The 22,945-nt window shown below is 39.1% G+C and overlaps 2 protein-coding genes and 1 non-coding gene across 3 annotated transcripts; 1 reads left to right on the forward strand and 2 right to left on the reverse strand.

Annotated features, from left to right (window-relative positions):
• Positions 1-957: 957 nt before the first annotated feature.
• Positions 958-1,031, reverse strand: Trnas-gga (transfer RNA serine (anticodon GGA)). The gene has a single exon. It is a non-coding gene; the product is annotated as a tRNA-Ser (tRNA).
• Positions 1,032-2,797: 1,766 nt separating this feature from the next.
• Positions 2,798-14,609, reverse strand: LOC145237691 (frizzled-7-like). The gene is made up of 13 exons (XM_080100652.1): positions 14,009-14,609; positions 13,435-13,595; positions 11,826-11,987; positions 11,291-11,402; positions 10,614-10,716; positions 8,657-8,839; positions 6,930-7,031; positions 5,730-5,848; positions 5,187-5,322; positions 4,711-4,843; positions 4,407-4,480; positions 4,218-4,343; positions 2,798-3,812 (listed from the first exon to the last, which is right to left on the reverse strand). Exons 1-13 carry the CDS (start codon positions 14,546-14,548, stop codon positions 3,184-3,186), a joined length of 2,580 nt encoding a protein of 859 aa, XP_079956778.1. The 5' UTR covers positions 14,549-14,609; the 3' UTR covers positions 2,798-3,183.
• Positions 14,610-20,691: 6,082 nt separating this feature from the next.
• Positions 20,692-22,668, forward strand: LOC145237692 (protein LKAAEAR1-like). The gene is made up of 4 exons (XM_080100653.1): positions 20,692-20,970; positions 21,133-21,297; positions 21,672-21,778; positions 22,122-22,668. Exons 1-4 carry the CDS (start codon positions 20,879-20,881, stop codon positions 22,259-22,261), a joined length of 504 nt encoding a protein of 167 aa, XP_079956779.1. The 5' UTR covers positions 20,692-20,878; the 3' UTR covers positions 22,262-22,668.
• The last annotated feature ends 277 nt before the right edge of the window (positions 22,669-22,945 follow it).

The following is a 22,945-nucleotide window of genomic DNA, read 5'->3' on the forward strand; positions in this document are numbered from 1 at the left end:
AAATCTTCATTCAGATTTTAATCCAATTCTAGTTCATATATATTAGTCTATAGAAGGGGTGCACAACCTGCGGCCATGAACATGTTTAATACAAGTATACAAGTACTGGCGGTTGTGACATAAATAAAACTCTTTTGCCAATGTTTTGATTTTCAAACTGCTCTAAACAGATTTTGTGGGACTGGAAAGAGTATTACCAGCCTAGTAGCCATATGTGTCAGGCTTTCAGTACACCAACTATGTGATATACAATATAGATAGCCACGTCCTAAACAGTTAAGACTGGTGGTCATGCAAACTGTTCTGCTCGATCTGTGCTTAAAGTTAGAATTTAATCTAGGCTTTTCAGGCACCATAAGATGGTATATATACGATATAAGCCTATTTCTTTACAGCAGTATTTTGAAACAAAAACAAGCAGGTAATTAGCAGACGTTGGTGAAACAAGAATCTGCGAAGCCACCCTAGCAAAGTAGTTTTCCTGGTCTATGGGATGGTTGCTATGAAAGAGTTTGTAAATGAAAAAGCCTTTAAAGAATACAAAATGTAGATTTTATGTTTCCAAAATGAAGTAATTTTACATGAGGGTCCAGAGAAATCATGGATTTATAAAAAGGCTACTTTACTAAAAACATCTGGTAACCGATGCAATAAAGTTGAACTGGATCCGAAAAGGTCGCTTTCAAAAATGTTTGTTTACTGTTTGTTCAACAAGCAACCAGATAATTACGATCAAAATAAAATGTTACAAATATATGTAACATGGTGTTAGAATAATAAAAAACATTAGCGAACATCGAAAAACCTTGTGTTTGTAAATACTCATAACTGTTGTCTCACAATAATACGTTTCAGCCATGGTTTATTATTTCCCCAAGCCCATTGAAGGCGCTATACCGAATCAGCCGGTCACCAAGCATTCACCACCATATGGCAAGGCGTAGGCTAGAAAAATCTAGCCTGCGGTGGGATTCGAACCCACGACAGGAGTCTTTCCGGAACTCGCGCTCTACCAACTGAGCTACACAGGCCCAGTGGAGAATCTGCCGAAAGTCGAATCACAAGCACCGTTGTGCCGTGATCGCTGGTCTGCATAGACGCTTCAGGGCTGATCCCAGTATGAATTTATGTGCATCTTAACTGGTTTATTATTTGTGATTAACGAGCACTACAAACACAGAAGCCAAGTTTGATGTCCAGCTATCGAAACACTTTGCTACACTTTTGCCTTTTGTGTTTTGTATGTTTTAATCACACCCTTAATGCATTAACTAAAACAATTCAGTTTCAGTTACACAGTTTTGTTGGTAAAATTTCTGACAAATTTGAGTCTTTGAGTTGAAAAATGTTTACACAGAGAAATTGGTTTCTATAGTTTGTACCTTATTGCTAGAAGTATTTTCTTATTCTAATCGAAATATTATCTAAATGTTACTTTGAAGATATGTTTAACATGAGTCAGTGAGTAACAATCACTATTTAATTGTTTAACATTGCTTGCCTTGCAGCTTACACATATATAAAAAAAAATGAAGAGAACATTATACTTCGTTATACTTTCGTTTAATCAGGACGTAATGACACTGAGTAATTTAACTGAAGCAGTTCATTTCCACGACACGACGTTACAAGTTAACTAAAAACAATCTGGTAATTTCTAAATGGCTAAACATTTTACAATACCTATAGTCCCACTCCCAGGCCAGAAAACTGATCTACAAAACAAATCAAAAACGTCCCTAAAAAGTTAAACAAACTCGTAAACCATTAAAATGAAGCACAAACCTGACAATTTTAAAGCAAATTTACCGAAAATTTGACAGTGGCACGCAATTTTTCCCTTCTATCGACCTTACCACATAGAGATCGTAGATTTAATGCCGATCAAAAATAGTTTTTTTCAAGCACGGAACTTAAAATCTGTAACAATATGTTTGTAATGTAATGCTTTTACCGCATGTATTTTTTTTAACCAGGACATAAATTTTGTTAAGTTTAAACCAATAAAGTTTGGTTCAAGTTTAAAGAGCTCTTCCGGCAAATGTGATTTTATTCCGACGTTTCGACGTCCTATACAGGTCGTCTTCATCAGGGGATTCGGTTCAGTGACAAAATATGTAAGTCATTGCAGTTGTCCCACACGGTATCCATAGTGGCTGTAGGCTCAAAAATACGCAATTTAAGCAACCAAACTTATAAAAATGCTGATCTTTTGAGGTATTTGGGTCAAGGTAAGGGTTTGTAATCGCAATAACAGAATAATTCAATCTCAGACGCCCTTTTGGGGTAGTATAAGCGTTAACATGCTGTACCATCGGACATCGGTAGTGTTTGGTACCACCCTCAACGCAAGTGTGAATATTAGGCCCAAAAGGGTAGCCTATGTGATAAAATTCACAACATGTGGCCTTAAATAGATTTATAGATTGTGCAGCTTGAGGAGATGCTCGGATTTTAAATGCCTTTTAAACTACTTTAGTGCGATATTAGTGAGCGATTCTAATACGTTTTTTTAATTCCAAATTTCCGATCAATTAGGCTACGCGCCGTAATTTAAGGTAACTTGCTATATTGCACCTTATTTTCTGCGACCTGGTAACATTGGCTTACCCGAGGAAAGGGAATAAGAATCTGGGATGATTATAAAGTAGAACTTATAGGCTTTGAGATAACTTAGTACAAAATAATGCAAAATCCAAAACCTCAGAGCTATCGTTTAGCTAAAAACAAACTTAGGATACAAAATAACTTTGATTGTAGGAAACTTTAATATTATATTTCTCAAGATCAGGCAACGTTTGACCAAAAAAGAAGTTGTCTTAATATCACAACGATTGAAGGTGTATTGCAAAACAATTTGGTACAGTTCATTGAACACTAGGTGGCACAGTGGAACACAAAAATCGGACGCATCAACTCGAAACATCTGTTCGATCATAATAGGCTGCAAATATTGTGTGCAAAAATGTCACAAAACTCTGTAAAAACATATTATTCAGCGCTTTCTTGTAGAGTAAGTATTTCTACACCAGGTTGGCTTTTACAGAAAACGCCCCATAATAACTTAAACTTTGGATGAACATTTCCAGACTTGTATCAGTGGTTCCGTTATATTTTGAATATCCGATTCGAAAGGGACCGACATAAAGAGTTGCTGACTGAAACCGGAAACCCGCTTCCGTCTCAAACCGACAAAGCCCGTTCAGCCCCATCCTGAGGTTTTGCCGATTCCACTCTAGGTGGCGGTAGAGGTGGGGGAGTGCGGGGTTTTGGGGGCGCACATTGCTTAAACCTTTTGGCAGTTGAACCGGGCATCGGTATTGTGTCAGATTCTGTGTATGAGCGGACACTGGATGTCGTTGTACCACCTTTTGGAAGTTGAACATTTAAACCAGCGTTCGATTGTTTCGTGATTATCGACGAACTTCCGGAATTCGTGGAAATCTGTTTCGCAACAATCAGATTTTGTGACGTCACAGTCGTTGGGGCGTTGCTAGGTGAGGATTTTTTGGCCGCAGGTGGCGCTGTATCACACTGTGCACCCCCAACTTTGTTGCTCTCAACCGAAGCGGCGACAATTTTGCGGCGGAAATCCCCCTGAGCGCTTCCGTTCGGTTTCTTCGCGTGGTTGCCGTGGTAACCCTCCGCTCGGTTGTCCTTGGCAACGCGCCCGGCTGGCGGAGCTCTTCTCCTCCCGTGTACTCTTTCACCACGATTCATGCGCATGTCGTACGCGATCGCACGGGATAGTTCGCTGTTCGTTTCGCTGCTGAACTCAGTGTCTGTCAATTCATCCCAACGAGTCTGACGATCTGAAAAGTCGGTGGTGAGATTATTAACATGAAGTGAACAAAATATAAGTAAACACGTTTTTCTGTATCTTCTCACGCAACGTGTGAATTCGACTCAACTGTCGTTTTTGGTGATTCGTTTTTAATTGAATAAAAATTAAATCTTCCCCAACCAATACTGCAGATTTGGAAAAGAAATCGGGTAAACTAAGTTTGAAAATCTCTCACAAATTCAGTCAAAAAGGGCGTTACAATTTATGATATATCCTAATGAATTTAAGTTTAAAATTTTCGAAGACAAATTTTGTGATGTCAAAAGTCGCTTCCTTGCTAAGTTTGTTAAACGTGGTGCTAATTTCTTTTCACTTTTTGTGTGAAGAGAAACAATTTATTCTTCAGCCTTGCATTCAAACAAAGTGAACGAACCGTTTGCGGATCTTGAAGCAATTGCGGCGGCCACTGAAGCCGACGAACCGTGAAGACCAGAATCCCGGAAATTCCCAAACACGTGATCTTTCGCTGTTTGTTGCGTCACCAACTTCGCGTCACGGTCTACATTGGGGGAATAACCGTGTTAACGTCAAGGTTAAGGTCAACTGGGAATTAGAAACTCACCTTTTGCGTGAGGACCGTTGGAGTCGTTAAGCAACCGGGTTTGGGTTGTGTTGAATGAAGTGTTGTTCGACGATCTGTGAGGAAAAGTTCAAATAACGGTGTAAAAAGAAGATTAATTATTACTGGCACAGAACTACAGAAGACCAAAGGAGGCATGAGTTGCTATTGTTTGCACCAAAAGAAAAGTGTGCTTTGTAAATAAATTCATGAAAGGTCAGTGTCTTGTTACTAAACAGACAAACATTCGTTGCTATTTCCATTACAAATGAAGTCTCTGACGAAATATTTAAAATATTTCACCCACCCAACATTAGAGAAAAATCCTTTCCAGGACTTCATAGTTTTCTTGCTGGTGACCCAGAACAGCGGAGGGAGAGCGACGATCAACATCATCGTGTACTTCACCATAAACAACATAAAATGGGGTCGAGGATCGCCTGAAGCGAAAAACATAAAGTTTAATATCAACGGATTCGTTCATTCTGTGTGTGACGAACTTTAGTTTAATCCCAAATAACCAGTGGTGGGATTTAATTTTTTTTGTCAGTCGGTTCTATCACAAAAGTCATATTTTTCAGCCGGTTCTGTTACAAAAAGCCCATTAACAGTAACCAGTAAAATTTCGTGAGACGGTTCTATAGAACCGGTGCGAACCGGCTGAATCCCGCCAATGCATATAAGTTTGTTTGTTTATGAATAAATTTTGTGAACAATTTTTAACAATTTGTTTCCGACAGACTGCAAACACAACAGAGCAAATTCCCTCTCAATCTTCCTCACCTGCAGCCAACTTCCCAACAGGATCCGATGACGCAGGACACGGGACAGCGTAGTGGTCACATGACCTGACGTACCAAGCCGCCTCCCACCGCGATCGGTTCATGTCTTCAACCACGAAGATGATGATCAGACACATCTGCCGGGAATAATTGTTGTCAAAAACTTCGCAAAAATATAGAAAACTCCGAGAATTACATTTGAAAACAAACAGAGAGGTTTAGAAGCGCTACACTTTAGTATGGCGCATTCAATGGACCTGGCGTAATGTGATTTATACACGAGTGTGCCGTGATCGCTAAAAATGTAGAAAACCCAAAGAATTTCATTTGAAAACAAACAGGGACGTTCAGGATTTAACCGTTACACTTAAGCGGGTAGAAACGTTTTCATAAAAACGCCTCGTTGAAAAGTTTGGCAACAGAATAAGTTGGGAGGCAGATGCCAAATAAACAATTGCACAGAATGTAAGCGATTTGTTCACTGAGATATGGGAGGGGGGATTGTAATTCAGTGGAATCGTTGTCAACACGAAACTTCACTTACCTGTGGGATAATGAACATGACACTGAATACTCCGATCCTCAACATGAACTTCGCCAACTTCTTCTTGTTTTCCTCGTCATCCTGCAAACTCTTGCGGACTCGGTTCAGGCAGAAGAATCCTGAAAGAGAAAAATGTTCAGAAAATTTAACAAAACATCAGGTTTTGACTATTTACAGCATGACATGCTAAAACTATTCAAAAAGCTGATACATTTTGGAAAAGGCAAAAAAACTTGCACCGATGAACAACTGTTGATAAGAAATAGAAACATATCCGCGTTGACACAGAACATAATCCAAAGACAAAACAGTGACAACAACCTTCGGTAAAACGTTTAAAATGGAACATATTTAATATTTACTAGTTATTAGCCAGTTTTGTTTTGTGATCAAGCCATATTTTTGCTCCGTATTTTACATCCATAGCTTGCATGTATTTTTATGAGAAATTGTCCTAACTTAAACACGGATGTGGAAACTTGTAAAATCACTGAGACAATATTTGAACACGTGAAAAACGAATGAGAGGAATAAAATCAGCAAGCGGTAATGTTTGTCCGATGTTTTCACAACGACACAAGCAGTAAATCAATTCCCAACCACTAAGACTCGATTCAACCTCGGTATAACATCGCACGGGTGAGTTATCTTGGTTTTATCGCGACAATATTTGCTCAACTTCAGGTAAAAACTGCGAAATACGAGATGTTTGACCTCAACAGCAAAGTTGACAAACACCGACGCGGGATTGAGATAAGGTTTTCCCGGGAAATTGATAAGATTTCGCAAAGATACGAAGCAGGATTTGAAGAGTTCATTTCTCGCGGTTATTTCTGTATTTTGGCTCGTTAAAAGGGAATTCGCAAAGTTTCATTAAAGATTTTCTAAATTAGCGGATTACGATTCGAACCAAAACGTTTTTTTAACACAGTAAATCTTTTTATTATTGAAATCTTCTTTCAAGTAAAGCAACTGCGACGATTCAGGGTCATTAAAATCAGATAAACACAGATCATTCTGATCACAAATGAAACACAGCGACAGATTTAATAGTTTTACTGAAATTTCTTAAACCTCTGTCTAAAAATAAATCCGCTCACAACATAAGATTTTAATCTAGGTATCGCAACGTTTCGCTGCATGGTGTTGTGACAAAACAACAACATCCGAGATTTTGTAGTGATTCCTTCCACAACTCACCTGTGAGAAGAAGGATGATTCCAACCAGCAGGTAAACACACATCGGGGCGAGTAGAAGATAGCGAAGTCCTGTTGAGTCGTAAACACCAACAAAACAGACTCCTACAAACATGTGAAATTATTAACATGGTATATCTTAATTATCTCCTTATTACGAACAGCGTCGAATTAAAACACGAGTTGAGGTTGTGACTTGGAAACAGTTAGACGAATTAATTGTTTTTAGGTTGAAACTCTTATTTCACGTTCCGGCAAAATGCGAGAGTGCATGACAATACTTTATCCACATTTGGTCTTACTTATTACCAAAACATAGTGTACCTCATCACAATAAAATTATTTGACCAAATTTCAGATTAAAAAAATATGGTTGGCCACAATCCTGGAAGTTCAGGATGAAAGAAAATATCAAGGTTTAAAGTGGTTGTAATCAGAAAACTGAATTCGAGGAATTTTTTTAATTGGAAATTGAAACATGCACGACCACATGCAGTTTGGTGGATAAATTTAATGGAATAATTGTACGTTTTAGGCAAAATTTGAAACTAAAGCTTCAAAATATTGAAGAAATTCCCAAGAGAAAAGCCTACAGTATTTGGGCAATAATCGGTTTGTTCTTGCAATGGTTCGTCGCATTTCATGCTTGGAATAATCAAATTACAGGGCCGGTGTAGAAGGCACGGTTTAAATTATTCATGAGTTTGTGACTGTGAGTCCCGACGCGCAGATGAAAAACCTGATGACGAATAAACTTTCTTGTCGGTGTATTTTCACTTTACGACGATTTGCTAATTTCTGAAACGGAATATTTTTTGCAAACACAGTTCGAAAAAAAAACAATTTTGATGTTACAATGAAGAGAGGAAATTTTCCCAACCAACAAAGTTTATTATGCGTAAACAATTGAGGTCGCTAGGAGACGATGTTTATCAATGAGTGGTTTTTGTGGCGATTCCAATTATCTTTTCGTTCCGCTTTTCCCTGATACAGAAACACAAACACCACAAAAAGTCAAAAACGGCGGTTTTACGAAATATCTGAAAGCCACGTGTTTTATCTCTACAAGAATCACGAGTTCTCGAGTTTACTCCGCAGCTGCTTCGTGGGAAGCGAACTGCTGGGACTTCGGGCAGATTGTATCGCTGTTTTGCTTCATAGTTCCTTAAAGTCGCTGAAACTCATTTTCGTTCAGTAGCAATAATTTTGTCACAAGAAAAAAAAAAATGAATGTGGATTTGCCGAGGTCGACCCACATTGACCTTGAGATCGTTGAAGTGTCTAGTCTGAGTTTTTTAGAGCAAATTATTTAGACTAGTAAAGGTCAAAGTTTTTTTCAATAATAAAGTTTGTTTCTAGTTTTCAGTGGAAATTATTGTGACCAGTTATGGCCTTTGTCGGTCAACCATGGTTGCAGGGATTCGGCAACCTTTTTGTACTGCGACCGTTTTTGAAAGTGAACATTTTTCGCGCACCGGCCTTTAAAAACCCAGTAAGCTTATAAAACAAATATTTAGAAATGAAAACACCCAAATTAGTTTATCATATCATAAATGTTTTGAAGCATTTAACCTGAATCAGTATATGGCCCGGTAACTAACTCCTCGCGGACCGGTACAGGGCCACGGACCGGCGGATGCCGACCACTGACTTAAACAACAAAACGTTTTTTCTCATCTTTTTGGCTGAAAGTCAAACGTGCTGCAGACATGAAACATATCTACACCAACCTGTGATGTTGTCTCCTTCAATTTTGTTGGAAATAATCACAACCAGAGTTTGGATTGCGGGGAGTGACCAGGCAACAGCATGATAATGGAGCCAGTGCTTCTCTATCGCTTCACTCCCCCACTTGAATCCGGCAGCAAGCAACCACGTGATCGTCAGGATCAGCCACCAGATGGCACCATTCACTACAGATGAAAAACAAAAAATTGTAGCTAAACATTTTTCCTTTGTTTATCTTGCACTACGCGCATTCAGTGCTATTTACCCTGATAAAGGCGACCTGTATGGGACGTCGAAACGTCGGAATAAAAATACAATTGCTAGAAGAGCTCTAGAAACTTGGTATTATGCCTGGCAGCAAAAGTTTATACATTGTAGCTAAGTGTTTGTTTCAATTCAGAGAAAAATACAGCAAAAATCTGGAAAAATGTTTTGCCAAGAGCCTTTAATGAAGCATTTCTAGTTTCATATCAATTGAATTGTTACAGTGTTTAAGAGTCTGTACTGCAAAACAGACCAAAACTTTTCGTTAAGTTGTTCATCTGATAACCCCACTCAATGGATCAAAGTATTGAAGTCAGCGTTAAACCTCCAATATTATCAGGGTCGGTTATTTATCCCAGAGGATCACACGGGCTTTTATGATCTTTGTGTGGAACTTATAATCCGGGTCAAGTGGGTCTAATCAGTCAAGCGTGCGATGACGTGGCAAGGGTTTATGAGGTGAGTGGAACAAACTTTGTGTTTGAACATCTTAACTCGACACAAATGTTGACTGTGTGTTGTAAACATGCAGGTCAGCAAGACAGGGGAGAATGGCGGTTGTTGCCGTGAAACAAGGTAGGAAGGGAAATGTTAGGACGGATAAAGTTGCTTCAAAGCAAGGTTTCTCAATCTTTTTCTGTACCGCCATTTTACGTCTAAGTAATTTATAAATGCCCCCCCCCCCCTCAAAAAGACAAAAATCAATAGGACTTTATAACATGTACAATATCAATGCGACAATTAAGAGTTTTGAAAATAAAAATATAGACTTATCTTACAGTTTTCTAATTATGTTCGTTTTATCTTATTATGGTCTGACGTCAGCAACAAATACGTCACATGCCGAACATATGAACAACTTAAACGAAATCACCTGGAACGCGAGGGTTGCACTCGTATGAGCGCACGTTGTGCATTAAGTGAGTAAGGTTTAAAGTTGAAGATTGACTCAAAATCCCACGAGATTCATTTCAATCCCAGAACGTGACCTTGACATTGAGAAAAGCTTTCAATCTGATTTGAACTTGGAATAATATTTACCACAAGCTGTCAATCAAATTTTACAGGTGATTTACGACTAAAGTGTGACAAAGTGGGGATTTGGTGCAATCCTGTCTGAAGTTGTGGTTGAAACCAATTTCATAATTGCATATCTGCTTATTATGTGCGGAATTTAAACAAACTTCGATTAGGCCTCAATACAAAGTTTAGAAATTTGTTGAAATGTTTAAATGATACGTAAAATGTATGCCAGTAAGTTTCATTGGCAGAAAATCTGACATAGATACTTATCCATCATCTATGAAGCGAGTGCGGTTTGTAGTTTCAAATGTCGTTACTTGATCTGGCGATTATTGAATTGAGTTGGATTTTATTTCGCTTAATGCGCGGTGTTGTGTGTCGTAAATGCCCAGAAGGTATTAGCGACATACAAACTTTGTATTATGAAGATCATAAACGGGCCAGTAGAAAAACTGTTAGTGCTTGAATACACAACAACATTACTTAAAAAAGATAACTTATCAGTCAGTTAATGTGATTAAAATAGCCCTGAACCTTAATTTTACAAGTTTGTTCTGCCTTTATTTTATCATCGTAACAAATTTTCAATAGATCGAAATGTTTGCTGGTTCATATTATAACTTGTGAATGACTGTCGAGTTTACACAACAATGAAATACAAAGTTTGCAAACCTGTGAAGTAGTAAAGGATCATGAACAGGACTGTGCAAATCCTCCTGTGAGCGCCGACCACAACCGCATGTCCTTGTATTATCTCGTTGTCAGCGTTTACAACCTGCCATAAAAATTCTTATTTGTTAGCAACGGATGACGCAATGTGTTGGTGAAACTTGCGTCAGGCAATAAACGTTTAGCGTTCAACATTTACTGACGGAGAAGTTTAATATTTTATAGCAACTTTGTCTCCGTTACTGAGCAAAGCTGTGAAATGACATTGCAGATTTTTTCGTCACAATTTGACCTTAGCTAGTTTTTTTCACAATGCAAATGCATTAAGTCAGGGGTCGGCAACCTTTTTTGCACTGCGGACCGTTATTGAAACTGAAATTTTATCGCGGACCGGTCTTCGAAAAACTACAAATAAGTTTATTTAGCAATAAAACGCTTAAATTAGTTTATCATCCCCGGGATACATGGGCAAAATATTTCAAAGCATTTAACCTGAAAAAGTATATTGCCCGGTAACGAACTTGTCGCGGACCGGTGGTTGCCGACCACTGTATTATCAGTGCTGTTTGTAATATTCTGATATGTTTTGGGCGCTTCACAGTTTCAAAAAAATGTGAAAAATCTGGGAGCAATTTTTAGGGCGCACAAAATAAAGGAAGTTTTTGTGGAAAAAAAATCACCTTGTTGTTGCAGGAAGCTTCTTCGCCGAGAATAAATCCAACGAGGAAAACCACGGACACGACAAAGTAGGAAAACGCGTAGAATATTATTGGACGTTCGGGATAACGAAATCTGTGGGAAGAAAATAAATCGAAATCAGGTTTAGTTGAAACAAAATAAATTGAGTCAAAATAATAAGTAAACGATTTAAGTACCAATTCGCTTCGAAACGCGAGAGATGGCTGCACTCATACTAACGGACGTTATGCAAGTGAGTAAGTTCAAAGTTAACGAAAACGCAATTACAATTTTGAGTCAAAATAAGTGATCACTTTGAACAACAAAAGAAACAGACAAACTGAAATAAAAAGAAACAGGGAATTTGTTTAGGTCGTTGAGATAATAACTCCGCACTCGAGCCCAGCATAGCCATTGAGGATGAGATAAAAATGTGCTTTATCTAAAACTAATCCCTCTGCTAGCTTAACACACAGCATGTTAGGTGTTCCATAATAATCAATCGATGAATCGCGCGTTTACATTGTGACGTGTTACCTTTGTCTGTCGATCGCGAAGGTGAATAGAGCGAACAGTGTGACGAGGAGGCTGAGACAAGCTAGCGCACAAACGTATCCCCTCAGAACGTCCTTCTCCATTCCTTCCATGTACATGTTGGGGCAAGGAGCCGTGCAGTTGGGTAAGTCCATAAAAGTGTATCTGAGAAATAATACACAGGTTGAAATGTTTATGCCGTACAGAAATCAAATTACAGTCTTTAATTCTCGGACTATTTCAATTAAAACGACTAGATTAAAAATAGCAAAATTGCCTATCTTAAGATAATTATATTTGTGTAAAGTTAGTTGTACTAAATATTCAAAACTAAGGTTTTCGTTCTAGTGTTGTAGGTTTTCACAAAAAAAAATATGTTTATCGTTGTCACACACATAGCATATGCGGGTTAATAATAATCTGCCCCAAACTCAGACTTGGCAAATTTGTCGAGCCAACATTACTCGGAGCTGAGACTTTCAAGTAGAGCCGGTTCATACAAAGTAAACATCGTCAGTCAGTAATACAGGGTCTACACAAGCACGAGGTGGTGTTTGCTCTATTCTTTATTAACTGGCGATAATGCGATGGAGGCAGGAACACTGGGTCGGTTCAACAAAGCAGAGCGACTCGTGCCAATACTTTTGTGAATTGAATCCGTCAAAAAACTGGGTTGAACAGCGTCAACAATAACTTCAAGCAAAGCTTATAGAAGTAAAATACTCGGCTTATACCAGGGGTTCTTAACCAGGGGTACATGTACCCCTTGGGGGTACGAAGCACCAAAGCAGGGGGTACGACAGTCGGTGTGAAATTATACATTATTTAGGCATATTTGTGAAGAATGCGTAACAAGTTACTTTGTTACGTGTAGTTGATTTTAATTACCTGATTGTTGGTGTTCTGTAAATTTTGTTGAACTTACAAGACTGTTTTAATGCATGCATTCAACACGTAAGTTATAAATACACTGAGTTTAATTCGCATTATTGTTTGCTTCTGTCGGCCATTGTAGAGAGGGGGTACGAGAAAATATCAAGAAAGCTCAAGGGGTACAAGCGCTAAAAAGGTTAAGAAACACTGGCTTATACGAACACATGCGGTTTTCAACAATCCCATTTAAGCTTGAATTTGCAGCAACAAGTTACGGATAAAGTTTTCAATCTACACAAAACTAAACTATGCTTTTAACTGAATTTCCGCAATCAACGTTTCTCTACATTTAAAAAAGTAATGTTTTGACCAATATACTGACGTAACGTTGTTGCCGTTTATTATATTTTTATATGTGTGACTTTATCAGGGTTGGGTATTAGACCGGCCTGCCAAACCCTAGACTTTATTACGAAACATGCGCTTGTGCAAAGAATTAACTAATCCAAAAAGCAACTTGGACTTTTAGTGAAATGAAGCCGTAATTGTGACGCTGAATGAGTTTATCAAAACGTCATAATACAACTTCCGGTGATGCAGATTGTTGACGTAATATACTATTTGGATTTAATACTTAGAAATAATATTATAAAATGTAATTGCCAGAAGAGCTCTGTAAAGTTGATACTATGCCTGGCAGCAATAACTTGTATATACATAGAAATAATATTATTCTCACCCAGTATGGAAAGGTGGGGCACGAAGCTCAGCTGGACATGCGACGTCGAAATCACCCCGTCCCTGTCCACCTGGGGTCGAGTTGCTATTAGTGACCTGTTCGGCGTCGAGTCGGATCAGAGCAGGGTTGATGACGTCATCGTCGGATGGAGGAATGCAGACCTGTGACGTAGATACGTGAAACAAAGCCGATTGATTTGTCACAATGGAACCAACAACGTTTCCTAGATACGACATAGACATGTATAAAGCGATACAATGTCCACGATGAAAGGTTGGAGTTGTTAGCGGAACTTATAGATTGGCCTATAAGAATGGATGCCATACCGTCCTTATTTCTAACAAATGTCCTTGTTTTGAACGGTAGTGTTTTAGTAAAATGTTTTTGTCCGTATTTTTTAGAATGCAAAGATTTGTTTTAAAAAGTTTGTTTCGTTACGTATGAAAATTTATCGATTTGTCCTTATTTTGGTGTCCATTTCGATGGCAACCCTGCCTATAAGAATCTTTTGTGCGGATTTCTACAGAAGCTACCGTTAGTTTTGAGGTCAAACAAAATTTATCAAAAAACTCACTTTTCCGTCGTCAATGAGCGATTCAGCCCAGATCATTGATGCGGAACGGCTGACGAGGTACATGTCACCACCGATGGCGCCCTCCCCGCTTCGTCCAACTCCACTCGCCCTCATGCTCGGGAAGGAATCACACGTGACCGGCCATCGGATTCCGAACGTTTCCGAAACTTCCCGACAATCACTTTGCACTTTTTCGCATAATTCCCGACACGGGGGTGCAATACCGTGCCGTGTGCAAGCAGGGGAATGCACCGCGCACAAGTACAGGGGAAGGTACCGGGAGCAGGAGGTCGAAATCAGGGGGTGCATATGGTTCAATGACGTCATAACATCTTCGGGCGATCTGTCGTCGGCGAAACTGGGAAATACCGTGTAATTGTGACGCCACAGCGGCGTGACTTCGTCATTCATGTGTGACGTCATACACAGTGGAACGGTGACGGGATTGCACGTGGCAGTGACGTCGATCGCAGAGGCTCGGGTGTGACGGATTAGTGATGTCACAGCGATAGTTGTGACGAAATAATAGGCGAAATTCATTGTGAGTGCATTAAAAAATTTTTCTACATTCTATGATTATATGATTCTGAAAAAATAGATACAGGGTTAATACTCAGTTTAAATGGAAAATCAACCTATTTCAAACTCTGCCATAACTTTGTCGCTACTTGTCCTTCACGAATGCCCACTGGGTCTGCATTGATTTGCTGCGTACGAAAAAATTTCAAGTTCGGTTCTCAAACAAAAAACTTTTCCAACCCAGCATCGAAATAACAGTGCTCGGCAGATCATTGATTCAACCGACAAATCGCTCATCCGATTGATCAGCGATAAACGCGTGGAAATAGATTTGGCGGAAATGAACTTGACAACAGATGTGGAACGGAAACGAATCACGTGGAAGAAACGAAGCGCGACCAAGTTTTGTCGTCATCGGAACTAATTTCAGCACGGATTAAAAAGCTCCCGCTGATGGGATGCGGGAGAACAAATTCGCTGACCTACTTTGACGCCGCCACGCTGAGAACGGGGGACGATGCTCGGTGGAGCGTGTCGAACACAGGGAGATGCACCAACACATACAAACAGCTTGTAATTGCAAAATACCGAACATTTAATCGGATAAACATTAAATCCCAACGGGCCATGACCCGGCCGCACAAACACAAACATCTGTGAAGGTTGAAACACAACGAACGTCAGCAACTGACCGACTGTGGTAGTCAGCTCCATTACTATCCACTTTACGGTGTAATATTTTCCACCTCTACATGTTTATGTTCGGTAACTTTCCATCGGTTATTCCGGTTTGTTGATGTTTTCATGTTTTGCGGTAAATGTAGCGCACAAACAACTCACGGGTCATTAACTCATGAAACGAGGCACAAAACCCTTAATCTGACCATTCTGACGCAAAGAAATTTCCTTCACACACTAAAATATCACAATAATACCAACTAACAAACTAACAAAGAAATTTCCTTCACAAATTTAACCATAATATCCACCCAACTAACCAATCCCGTCAAACTGATGTACTGCTTAACCCGGACTTAAAACGTTTCGTGAAATTGCACAAAGAAGCAATTCGAGTAGAAAGAAACGTACAGAGATCTTGTAACTTAAACAAAACCACAAACAGTATTGTCAATATAAATACAACTAGGAAATGCAAGCATGACTTTAATGCAACTTCAGTAGCAAGTTTGTTCTTAGCTAAGCTACTTTTCAACTCAGTGTTGTGTATCTGTGCCTCGCATCGCTGTCCACAACACTCGCTCCCACCAACACAACATGTTCACTACAACAAAACTGCAGAGGATGAAACCATCGATGATTCAGAATCTCACAGGCTTCACGTCTCCGCGCGTCTTGCCTGCTGCTGTCACAAGTCCCATTCAAACCTTGTATTCCCGACAAGGGCCGAGTCCTTCAGCTCTGAACAATGCTCATGAAAAGCGCGGCTTTAGCGCAAATAGCACGAGAAGTAATCCCTACTCCGCCAGGAACGCTGCGCCTTACAATTAAATTACAGACAGAATAGAATTTTGCCCCAACAAATCCTTATGACCTCACATCAGTTGTTGCCAAACTTTGTTACAAAGCTGCACGTGTTTTATCTCACAACATGTCGCCCGTACACACAGGGGGTAACTTTGCTGGTAAACAGCTTTGTGCCGTTCAAGGGTGCTTAACTCACGCCCCTTCACTGAACTTGAGATAACACGGTCTCAGCTTCACAGCCCTGCGCCACTGACACCGCAATGTAACCAACCCACGGCGCACATGAGAGCAGCAGTCAATCCGATTTTGTTTCAACTCACTTAGTTAAGTATATTCGCCTCGGGGGCGCAATAAATCTGCACGCGGCCGAGCAGCGCTCAACATTAATTACAGTTGTAAAAGCAAGCTAAGTAACCAGCCATGCAGATTATCTGCTAAGACTTATGAGGATAATATGGGGATAGAGATTTTGACTGCCTGATGGGAAAGTGCTTGAACAGCTGCTAATGAACGTTCGTATCATAGCGACATATTTTTCTGCAGTCCTTTTCTATTTTAGTTTCAAAGCAGCTAATTATCAAGTACACTTTTAACTACGAATAAAGTATCAGAAATTGGTCCAAACCAAATCTTAAGTTCTGTCAGATGAAACTTTGTACTTTATGACAGAAAAAGTTTGTTAACAAAGAAAAGCAATCACGGATTTATGTTAGGGGAAGCAATTCCAACGCAGCGTTACACAAAATCACAAACACTTCGCGTTCAATTGCGCCACACAACCCAATCTGAAACAACCTCGACACTGGAAACACCGAACAAAAATCGCATTTGCTCGCAGTTTTAATGAAGACACGTTGACAGAAGTTACCCTGTCACTATTGTATCCAACACTTCTTCATCGGAAACTCAATAAAAGTTGATGGGAACAAAATCAACAAACTCAGGTTGGCTGTAAACTGTGCGAGATTCTCGGCGTAAAACTCGTCGACATATTTCCATGCAAGTTTACTCAAGCAAGTTCCAACAATAAGCGGAGGAATTTATGTCGATGTCCCGGCAACAATCGACGCTCGAACACGGCGAGGTGGGTGAATGGGGTTTAGGGTGGGTTTGAATGGGGGGGACGGACGATTTCTCGTAAATCGCACAACGATCAATTATAATCAGAGCGCGAAACACGAATTATTGCGAGTTGTTTTCGAGCCGAGACAAAAGTACGGTTGCTTTGACGGCAAGTTGCCATGACGATATGAAATGACTTTTCACGGCGAGTTGCCCGTGAAACGTTCATGTGTCGTCACGAACTATTTTTGGAATAATGAAAAATCTGAAAGTTTCTGATCCAGAAAGTCAGGAAGGGCGAGATTTCCGTTTGATTGAGTAGCGCTGTGTTTCAAGTTATACGTCGATTGTTAATTCCTTCTCATTTCAAATCAATTTGAGCAAAGTAAGTAAGACTTGCTTAACGATCCCAAACCACCGATTCTGACAAAGTCGTGTTTTGCGATACTTAAAAGCAGCTTAAGTTTCAGCAGGTTTTAAACTATAGCGACGGTCCTGTTCAAGTTTTTCATGCATTTTTGTTTCATATAAATGCTACCGGGTTGCGAAGTTTGGCCTCAATGTTTCAGTTGCAAGGAAATTTGCTTGGTTGCCTTGAAACTCACAAATAACTTATGTTCCCTCCTACACGCTAGGCCCAACCTTCAGCGAACCAAACTACTGTGTTTATTTGCTTTGGGAGGACGCAGTGTGTTTGTTGAGTCGCCAAGTCAACTTCAACCAGGCATAAGCTCGGCGCAGGACAAAAGACTTTCTGACGACCATGACCTCAACTATAGTTTAAAACCTAATAATATTCCCAATTTATCTGGTTTCGCGTATTCTCACTGTTGAGTTGCTCAGATTTCAGCTGAAACAAACTTCTGATGTAGAACTGACAGCGGCAGGTTTAACGACCGTCCCACTCGTGAAACTTACACAAACAACTTTCACCTTCAGATCTGCCGATGATCTCAAGCTTTCAATCCCAGGATGAGATAAAATCGGTTTCACAGCTCACGAGTTGCAAGGAACGACTGGCTGCTTAAACTGTGCACGACCTGAGGCTGGGAAATGGAATTTAAACTTCCCAAGATGCAAAGTAAACACCGAACTTTAGTCGTAAGAATAAACTATTTGTTACAACTGTGAGACAACAAGTTTACAACGCATTACTATGTTTGACTTCACGGAAATCTTGCTCGCTAAACCCTCTTAAACTTTTGTGATGTGTTTTCTGAATTATGAAATCAACCTAACATACAAAAAAACCTAACACACAGCCACGAGTTAAGACCACCCAAAAAAATCACTGAAATCTTACTGAATCACTGAACATTTCACCTTTACTCTGTAGTCTGTACTTAATGACTGCAGACTTCAAAAGTCAAACACAGACTAACTTCCATATCAGATGAAGTCTTTCACATTCCGGTGGAAACAGGTTTGTGATAAGCTTATCAGGGGAGAGACTGGCAGCAACACTTCACTCCAAACAGCCACGAGTTACGTCGGTTAGAAGCGTCAACTTCCATCAATAATTAACACTTTGCAACGTCATCTGGGGAGACTCGCGCTACACTAAAGATCAATAGCAAGCGAGCAAACAACCCATGCACTACAGGGAAAAAACGATTGAGTAGTTTGTTGTAGGTTTTTCAACGTCTAAGTTTAGACGTATGCGTTTTATAAACATTACCACATAGTTTTGAAAAGTGATTTTTGGCTCTATGCTTTTACATTACCACATAGTTTTTGAAAAGCTTGTGGAATTGGCAAGTTGTTAAATAATACATTACACTGTGTTTCAATTTTATAGAGCTCTTCTGACAAATGTATTGAGCTCTATAAACTTGATATTATGCCTGGCAGCAATAGCTTATGTATTACACTGTGTTTGTTGGAAATTTATAGAAAATTACATTTCAGCAATCCAGCATTCTAACTATTAACCATAGTTTCCGTGAAAACGAATTTAAAACCTACAACGTCGGCCCTAAGCAAACCTGATGTGACATGAGATAAAGTGTTGGTAGTTGATGTAATATGTAACCTACCCCGTTCCGTTGGTAGATAATGACGTAACCACCGCCCCCACTGACAGTAGGCGACCCCGAGTCGGCGAAACGACACAAGTTTATTTTGTTTCCGGCTCTAAGACTTTCACTGAGGCGACATGACAGCAGACAACCAGGCACGTCGACTATGCGCTGGTCTGGTGACGAGCCAGTAACATGAGACCACACGGGGTCAGGTGAAGAATGGAAATGATTTAACGAACAACATTATTCCTGTTAATCCACACCGGGTCCACTGTGCGCGTTTCATTCACCCAGAATTCGACAACATAGTCGCGTTCCGGCCTCAGCTGTGGGTTGAATGTTCACACGGGTGTTTAAACGACCGCCAACACTGCACAAGTATTTCAGTCGCATGTTTGGAATGCTGAATTACGTACAACACGAATACCACATACAACTTGCTAACTTAAAACAATTTACACTACCTATGATACAAACTAAATTATTACGTTCATAACTAATTTGGCTGCAACTTTAATGACACAAACCTTTTAAACCTGCTAACTTCTTAACTGAACTTGGGCGTGTAATACAATTTCAACAATTTATTGCAATGTTGTTCTTTTCTATGCTACATTTCACATCAGTATTTGTGTACCAGACCGCCCACGACCCTGCATAACTGTTAATTCCATTTGCTTGACATTAAGTTTTAGTTTTTACCAAACTCGAATGTCCTCGCCTCTGCTATACGGTAATGTCGTTCTTTACTAAGCATTTCAATTCAGTGGTTAGCCTATGTGCCAAACTATTGACGGCCTTTAGAAGTTTCTTTACAGTTAAGTTCCATTTACTTAATACCAAGTTTAAGTTTTGGCCAAACTCGAATGTCCTCACTTGTTCCCAACTAGAAGCAGCAGGTCTGACTCCTGTGAGCTCACACAACACAACAGGAGTGCTTGTATTGACTTAAGAACGGCGCGTGCAAAGAAAAAAGGCGCCTCTTAACAAAAGCGAGCAGAAAATTGTCGTTATAATCCAACAAGCGAATCGCGACTGGCAACTCACAAACTGACTGTGCATGTGAAATTCCTTACAGCAATTATATGTTTTCAGAGCGGTTGTAACCTCAGCTCAATGGAAGATAATTACACCCTGGGCAGTCTGCGTAATGATTGGCACGTGCCCACCAAGTAGCGCAGAAACGAAATGTCCAGAAAGCGAAAAACATGTTGTATATATGCAAAAAGTAATAGAAGTAAAAAAACTACTTATTTAATATCACAGCTTATTTTATACATTCAGTTACACCGATTTAAATATTACCAAAGTAATTTTATTTTTTTACATATTTTAGTCAATTAGACTGATTTTTTTTTAAATTTTTCATAGCTTTAATTCTTATACAAGAAAGATCCATTTGTTGTTGTTAAGAAACAAAGAATTAAAATATTTTGTTTAAAATGTAAGATTTTTATGTACAGCGTAAAATAGTTGCCATGACAATGCGCGATGCGTCACGATACGGTTGAACAGTTTTCGGTTTATTTAGTTGTTAAAACATAATTACATTGCAGGTATTTTTTTATTGCTTGCATTTGTGTGATTTCGCTGTTTGAATTGTTTTCATTTGCAGAATACGCATTGCCAAGTGACAGTGTTTAGTAGTAATTAGAAAACTGTGAGGTCAAAATTAGATTGAACATTTTCAAGGTTAACATTTATTAACCAATACCGTCTATTGAATTGCACAAACTAATTAGGAATTTAGGTTGATTTTAGATTCCAGCAACAATAAGTAAATATGCCAAATGATGGTGCTCAAGAGAAACCCAAAAATTGGAAGAAAAAATCACCAAATGAAATAAAGAAAATGGCACCACAAGAAAAGGCAAGGTAAAAAGTCAATTTATTTCTTCGGTAGTTTTTCTGACGGTTTAGAGCTCCACAAAAAATAAAAATACAACTATATAGGTTTTTTCAGGCTGGAAATTTCAATGTTTTAATATAAAATCCTCAAATTAAAAGTTTTGTTGCATCGTACAATTTATCGTTCAGATACATGGCGTATGAGGAGCCACAGAAAGATATCCAAGACAGGTTGGACGCTACACAGAAACGCGTAAAAGAAGTGAAAATAAGACACAAAATGTTGAAAGGACACAAAAACTTACCAGAAGAAGAAGAAAGATTGAAACACAGCAATCTGATTGGGCAACTCAAGTATGATGGTTTACTATACAAATGTTTTGTGAGACAACATCAACAATATTAAGTTTATTCAACTTGTGATAAACAGTATATCTATGTGAATATTAAGCCTATTCAATGATTACTGTATTAACAGCAAATCCAATAAATTGGTTTCCCAACTTGTTTTAGGCCATGGGCCAGTAGCCCTAATAAAATAAACTCTTGGACCACTTATTGTTAAGAAAAAATACACTCAATTTTAATATATAGCCTACTAATTTTATCCTTGGGGTCACCGCAACTTGGTAAATGTTGGGGTCATTTGCCAATCAAGGGGTCACAGCACCAGAAAGGTTGGGAACTGCTGTTGCCAGACATTACCCATTTTACTTCTACTTGTTCAGAGCTGCTGAAGCGAGGAATCGAATTCGAGTGATGAGATTGCAATACCAAGCCATGAGAGCTCACGAGATTAAACATCTCATCGCTTGTCAGCCAACTTCACTCAAAGGTTGCTTACAAAAATATGGAACACAAAATATGCACTTTATATTGGTTTATTATACTCCACAGAAATCAGTTTTAGTAAACAACCAACAGGTTACACAACTGCATTATTATTCACATGTGCTTTTGTTAAAAGATATTGATTTTGATATAAAAGCATTGAGTCAATACTTGAAAAGCTGCAGACAGTGCACACTGTTTAGACCACTTATTTTTGACAACAATTTAGCAATGTATATGATGACTAATAGAAACAATTTAATATGTCCTAGTAAATTAGTAACTCAACCACTCTTTCACCGATTAAGCATAAAAATACTTCTTATTTCAATGTTATTGTTTTTCAGCACTCAGGTTCGAAGCGTTGGTCCCTCCCTTCATAGACAACAGCAATCCAGGAGATCAACTTGATAAACTGGAACGATCGAGAGTTGAAGCGATTCTCGAGGATGAGATGGGAATAACTGTCAACCGGAAGTTGGATTGAACTCAGTACAATTTGTTTTTACATCTATGCAGTTTTTACTTCTTGTTAAAAATTTGTTTCACTAATAATGAGTAATGTATATCAGCACAACCAGGTTGTTCAACCAAAAAAGCACTTGTGTAGTTTAAACCCGCAGTAACAAATTGATTTTTACTGTTTTTATTAGTTGGCAGACAAACACTAAAATATTGTTTTCAAGCGTAATTTGGCCGCAGGAATTTTTTGTTGCTTAAATTTGTTTCCTATTCATTTCTGAGTTTTACCTTTGTTTGTTTCCTATGCCTTGAGCAATACAAAGTTTCATAAAGTTGGTGTAATGTGACACCAGCATTACGTCATTTGACGGACTGTGGATACCCCACGAGAGGGCAGTATAGCCATGTAGTAGCTTCTCCAAAACACTCACCGTTGTACATGTTCTGCAAAAATGTGCAAAATACGTAACGACAAATCAAATTAAGTTTTAGTCTTGCATGTGGTAAGAGAATAATTCTTTTAAACTCCCAACATTTAAATTCTCATGCGCCCGTCGGTTCCCGACAGTTACAATTTCGAGATCTTTTTTCGTCTTTGTCTTGTTTAATGATGATCTTTTAGCTGGAACGTCTACACATTGTCGAAAGGAATCTTTACAATCTGAACAGGGATTACAGCCTACTGCAGGCCTGTCAAACTCGCCCTCCA

Source organism: Phallusia mammillata, chromosome 7, assembly GCF_965637545.1.
Source record: "Phallusia mammillata chromosome 7, kaPhaMamm4.hap1.1, whole genome shotgun sequence".
NCBI classification, from domain to species: domain Eukaryota; kingdom Metazoa; phylum Chordata; class Ascidiacea; order Phlebobranchia; family Ascidiidae; genus Phallusia; species Phallusia mammillata.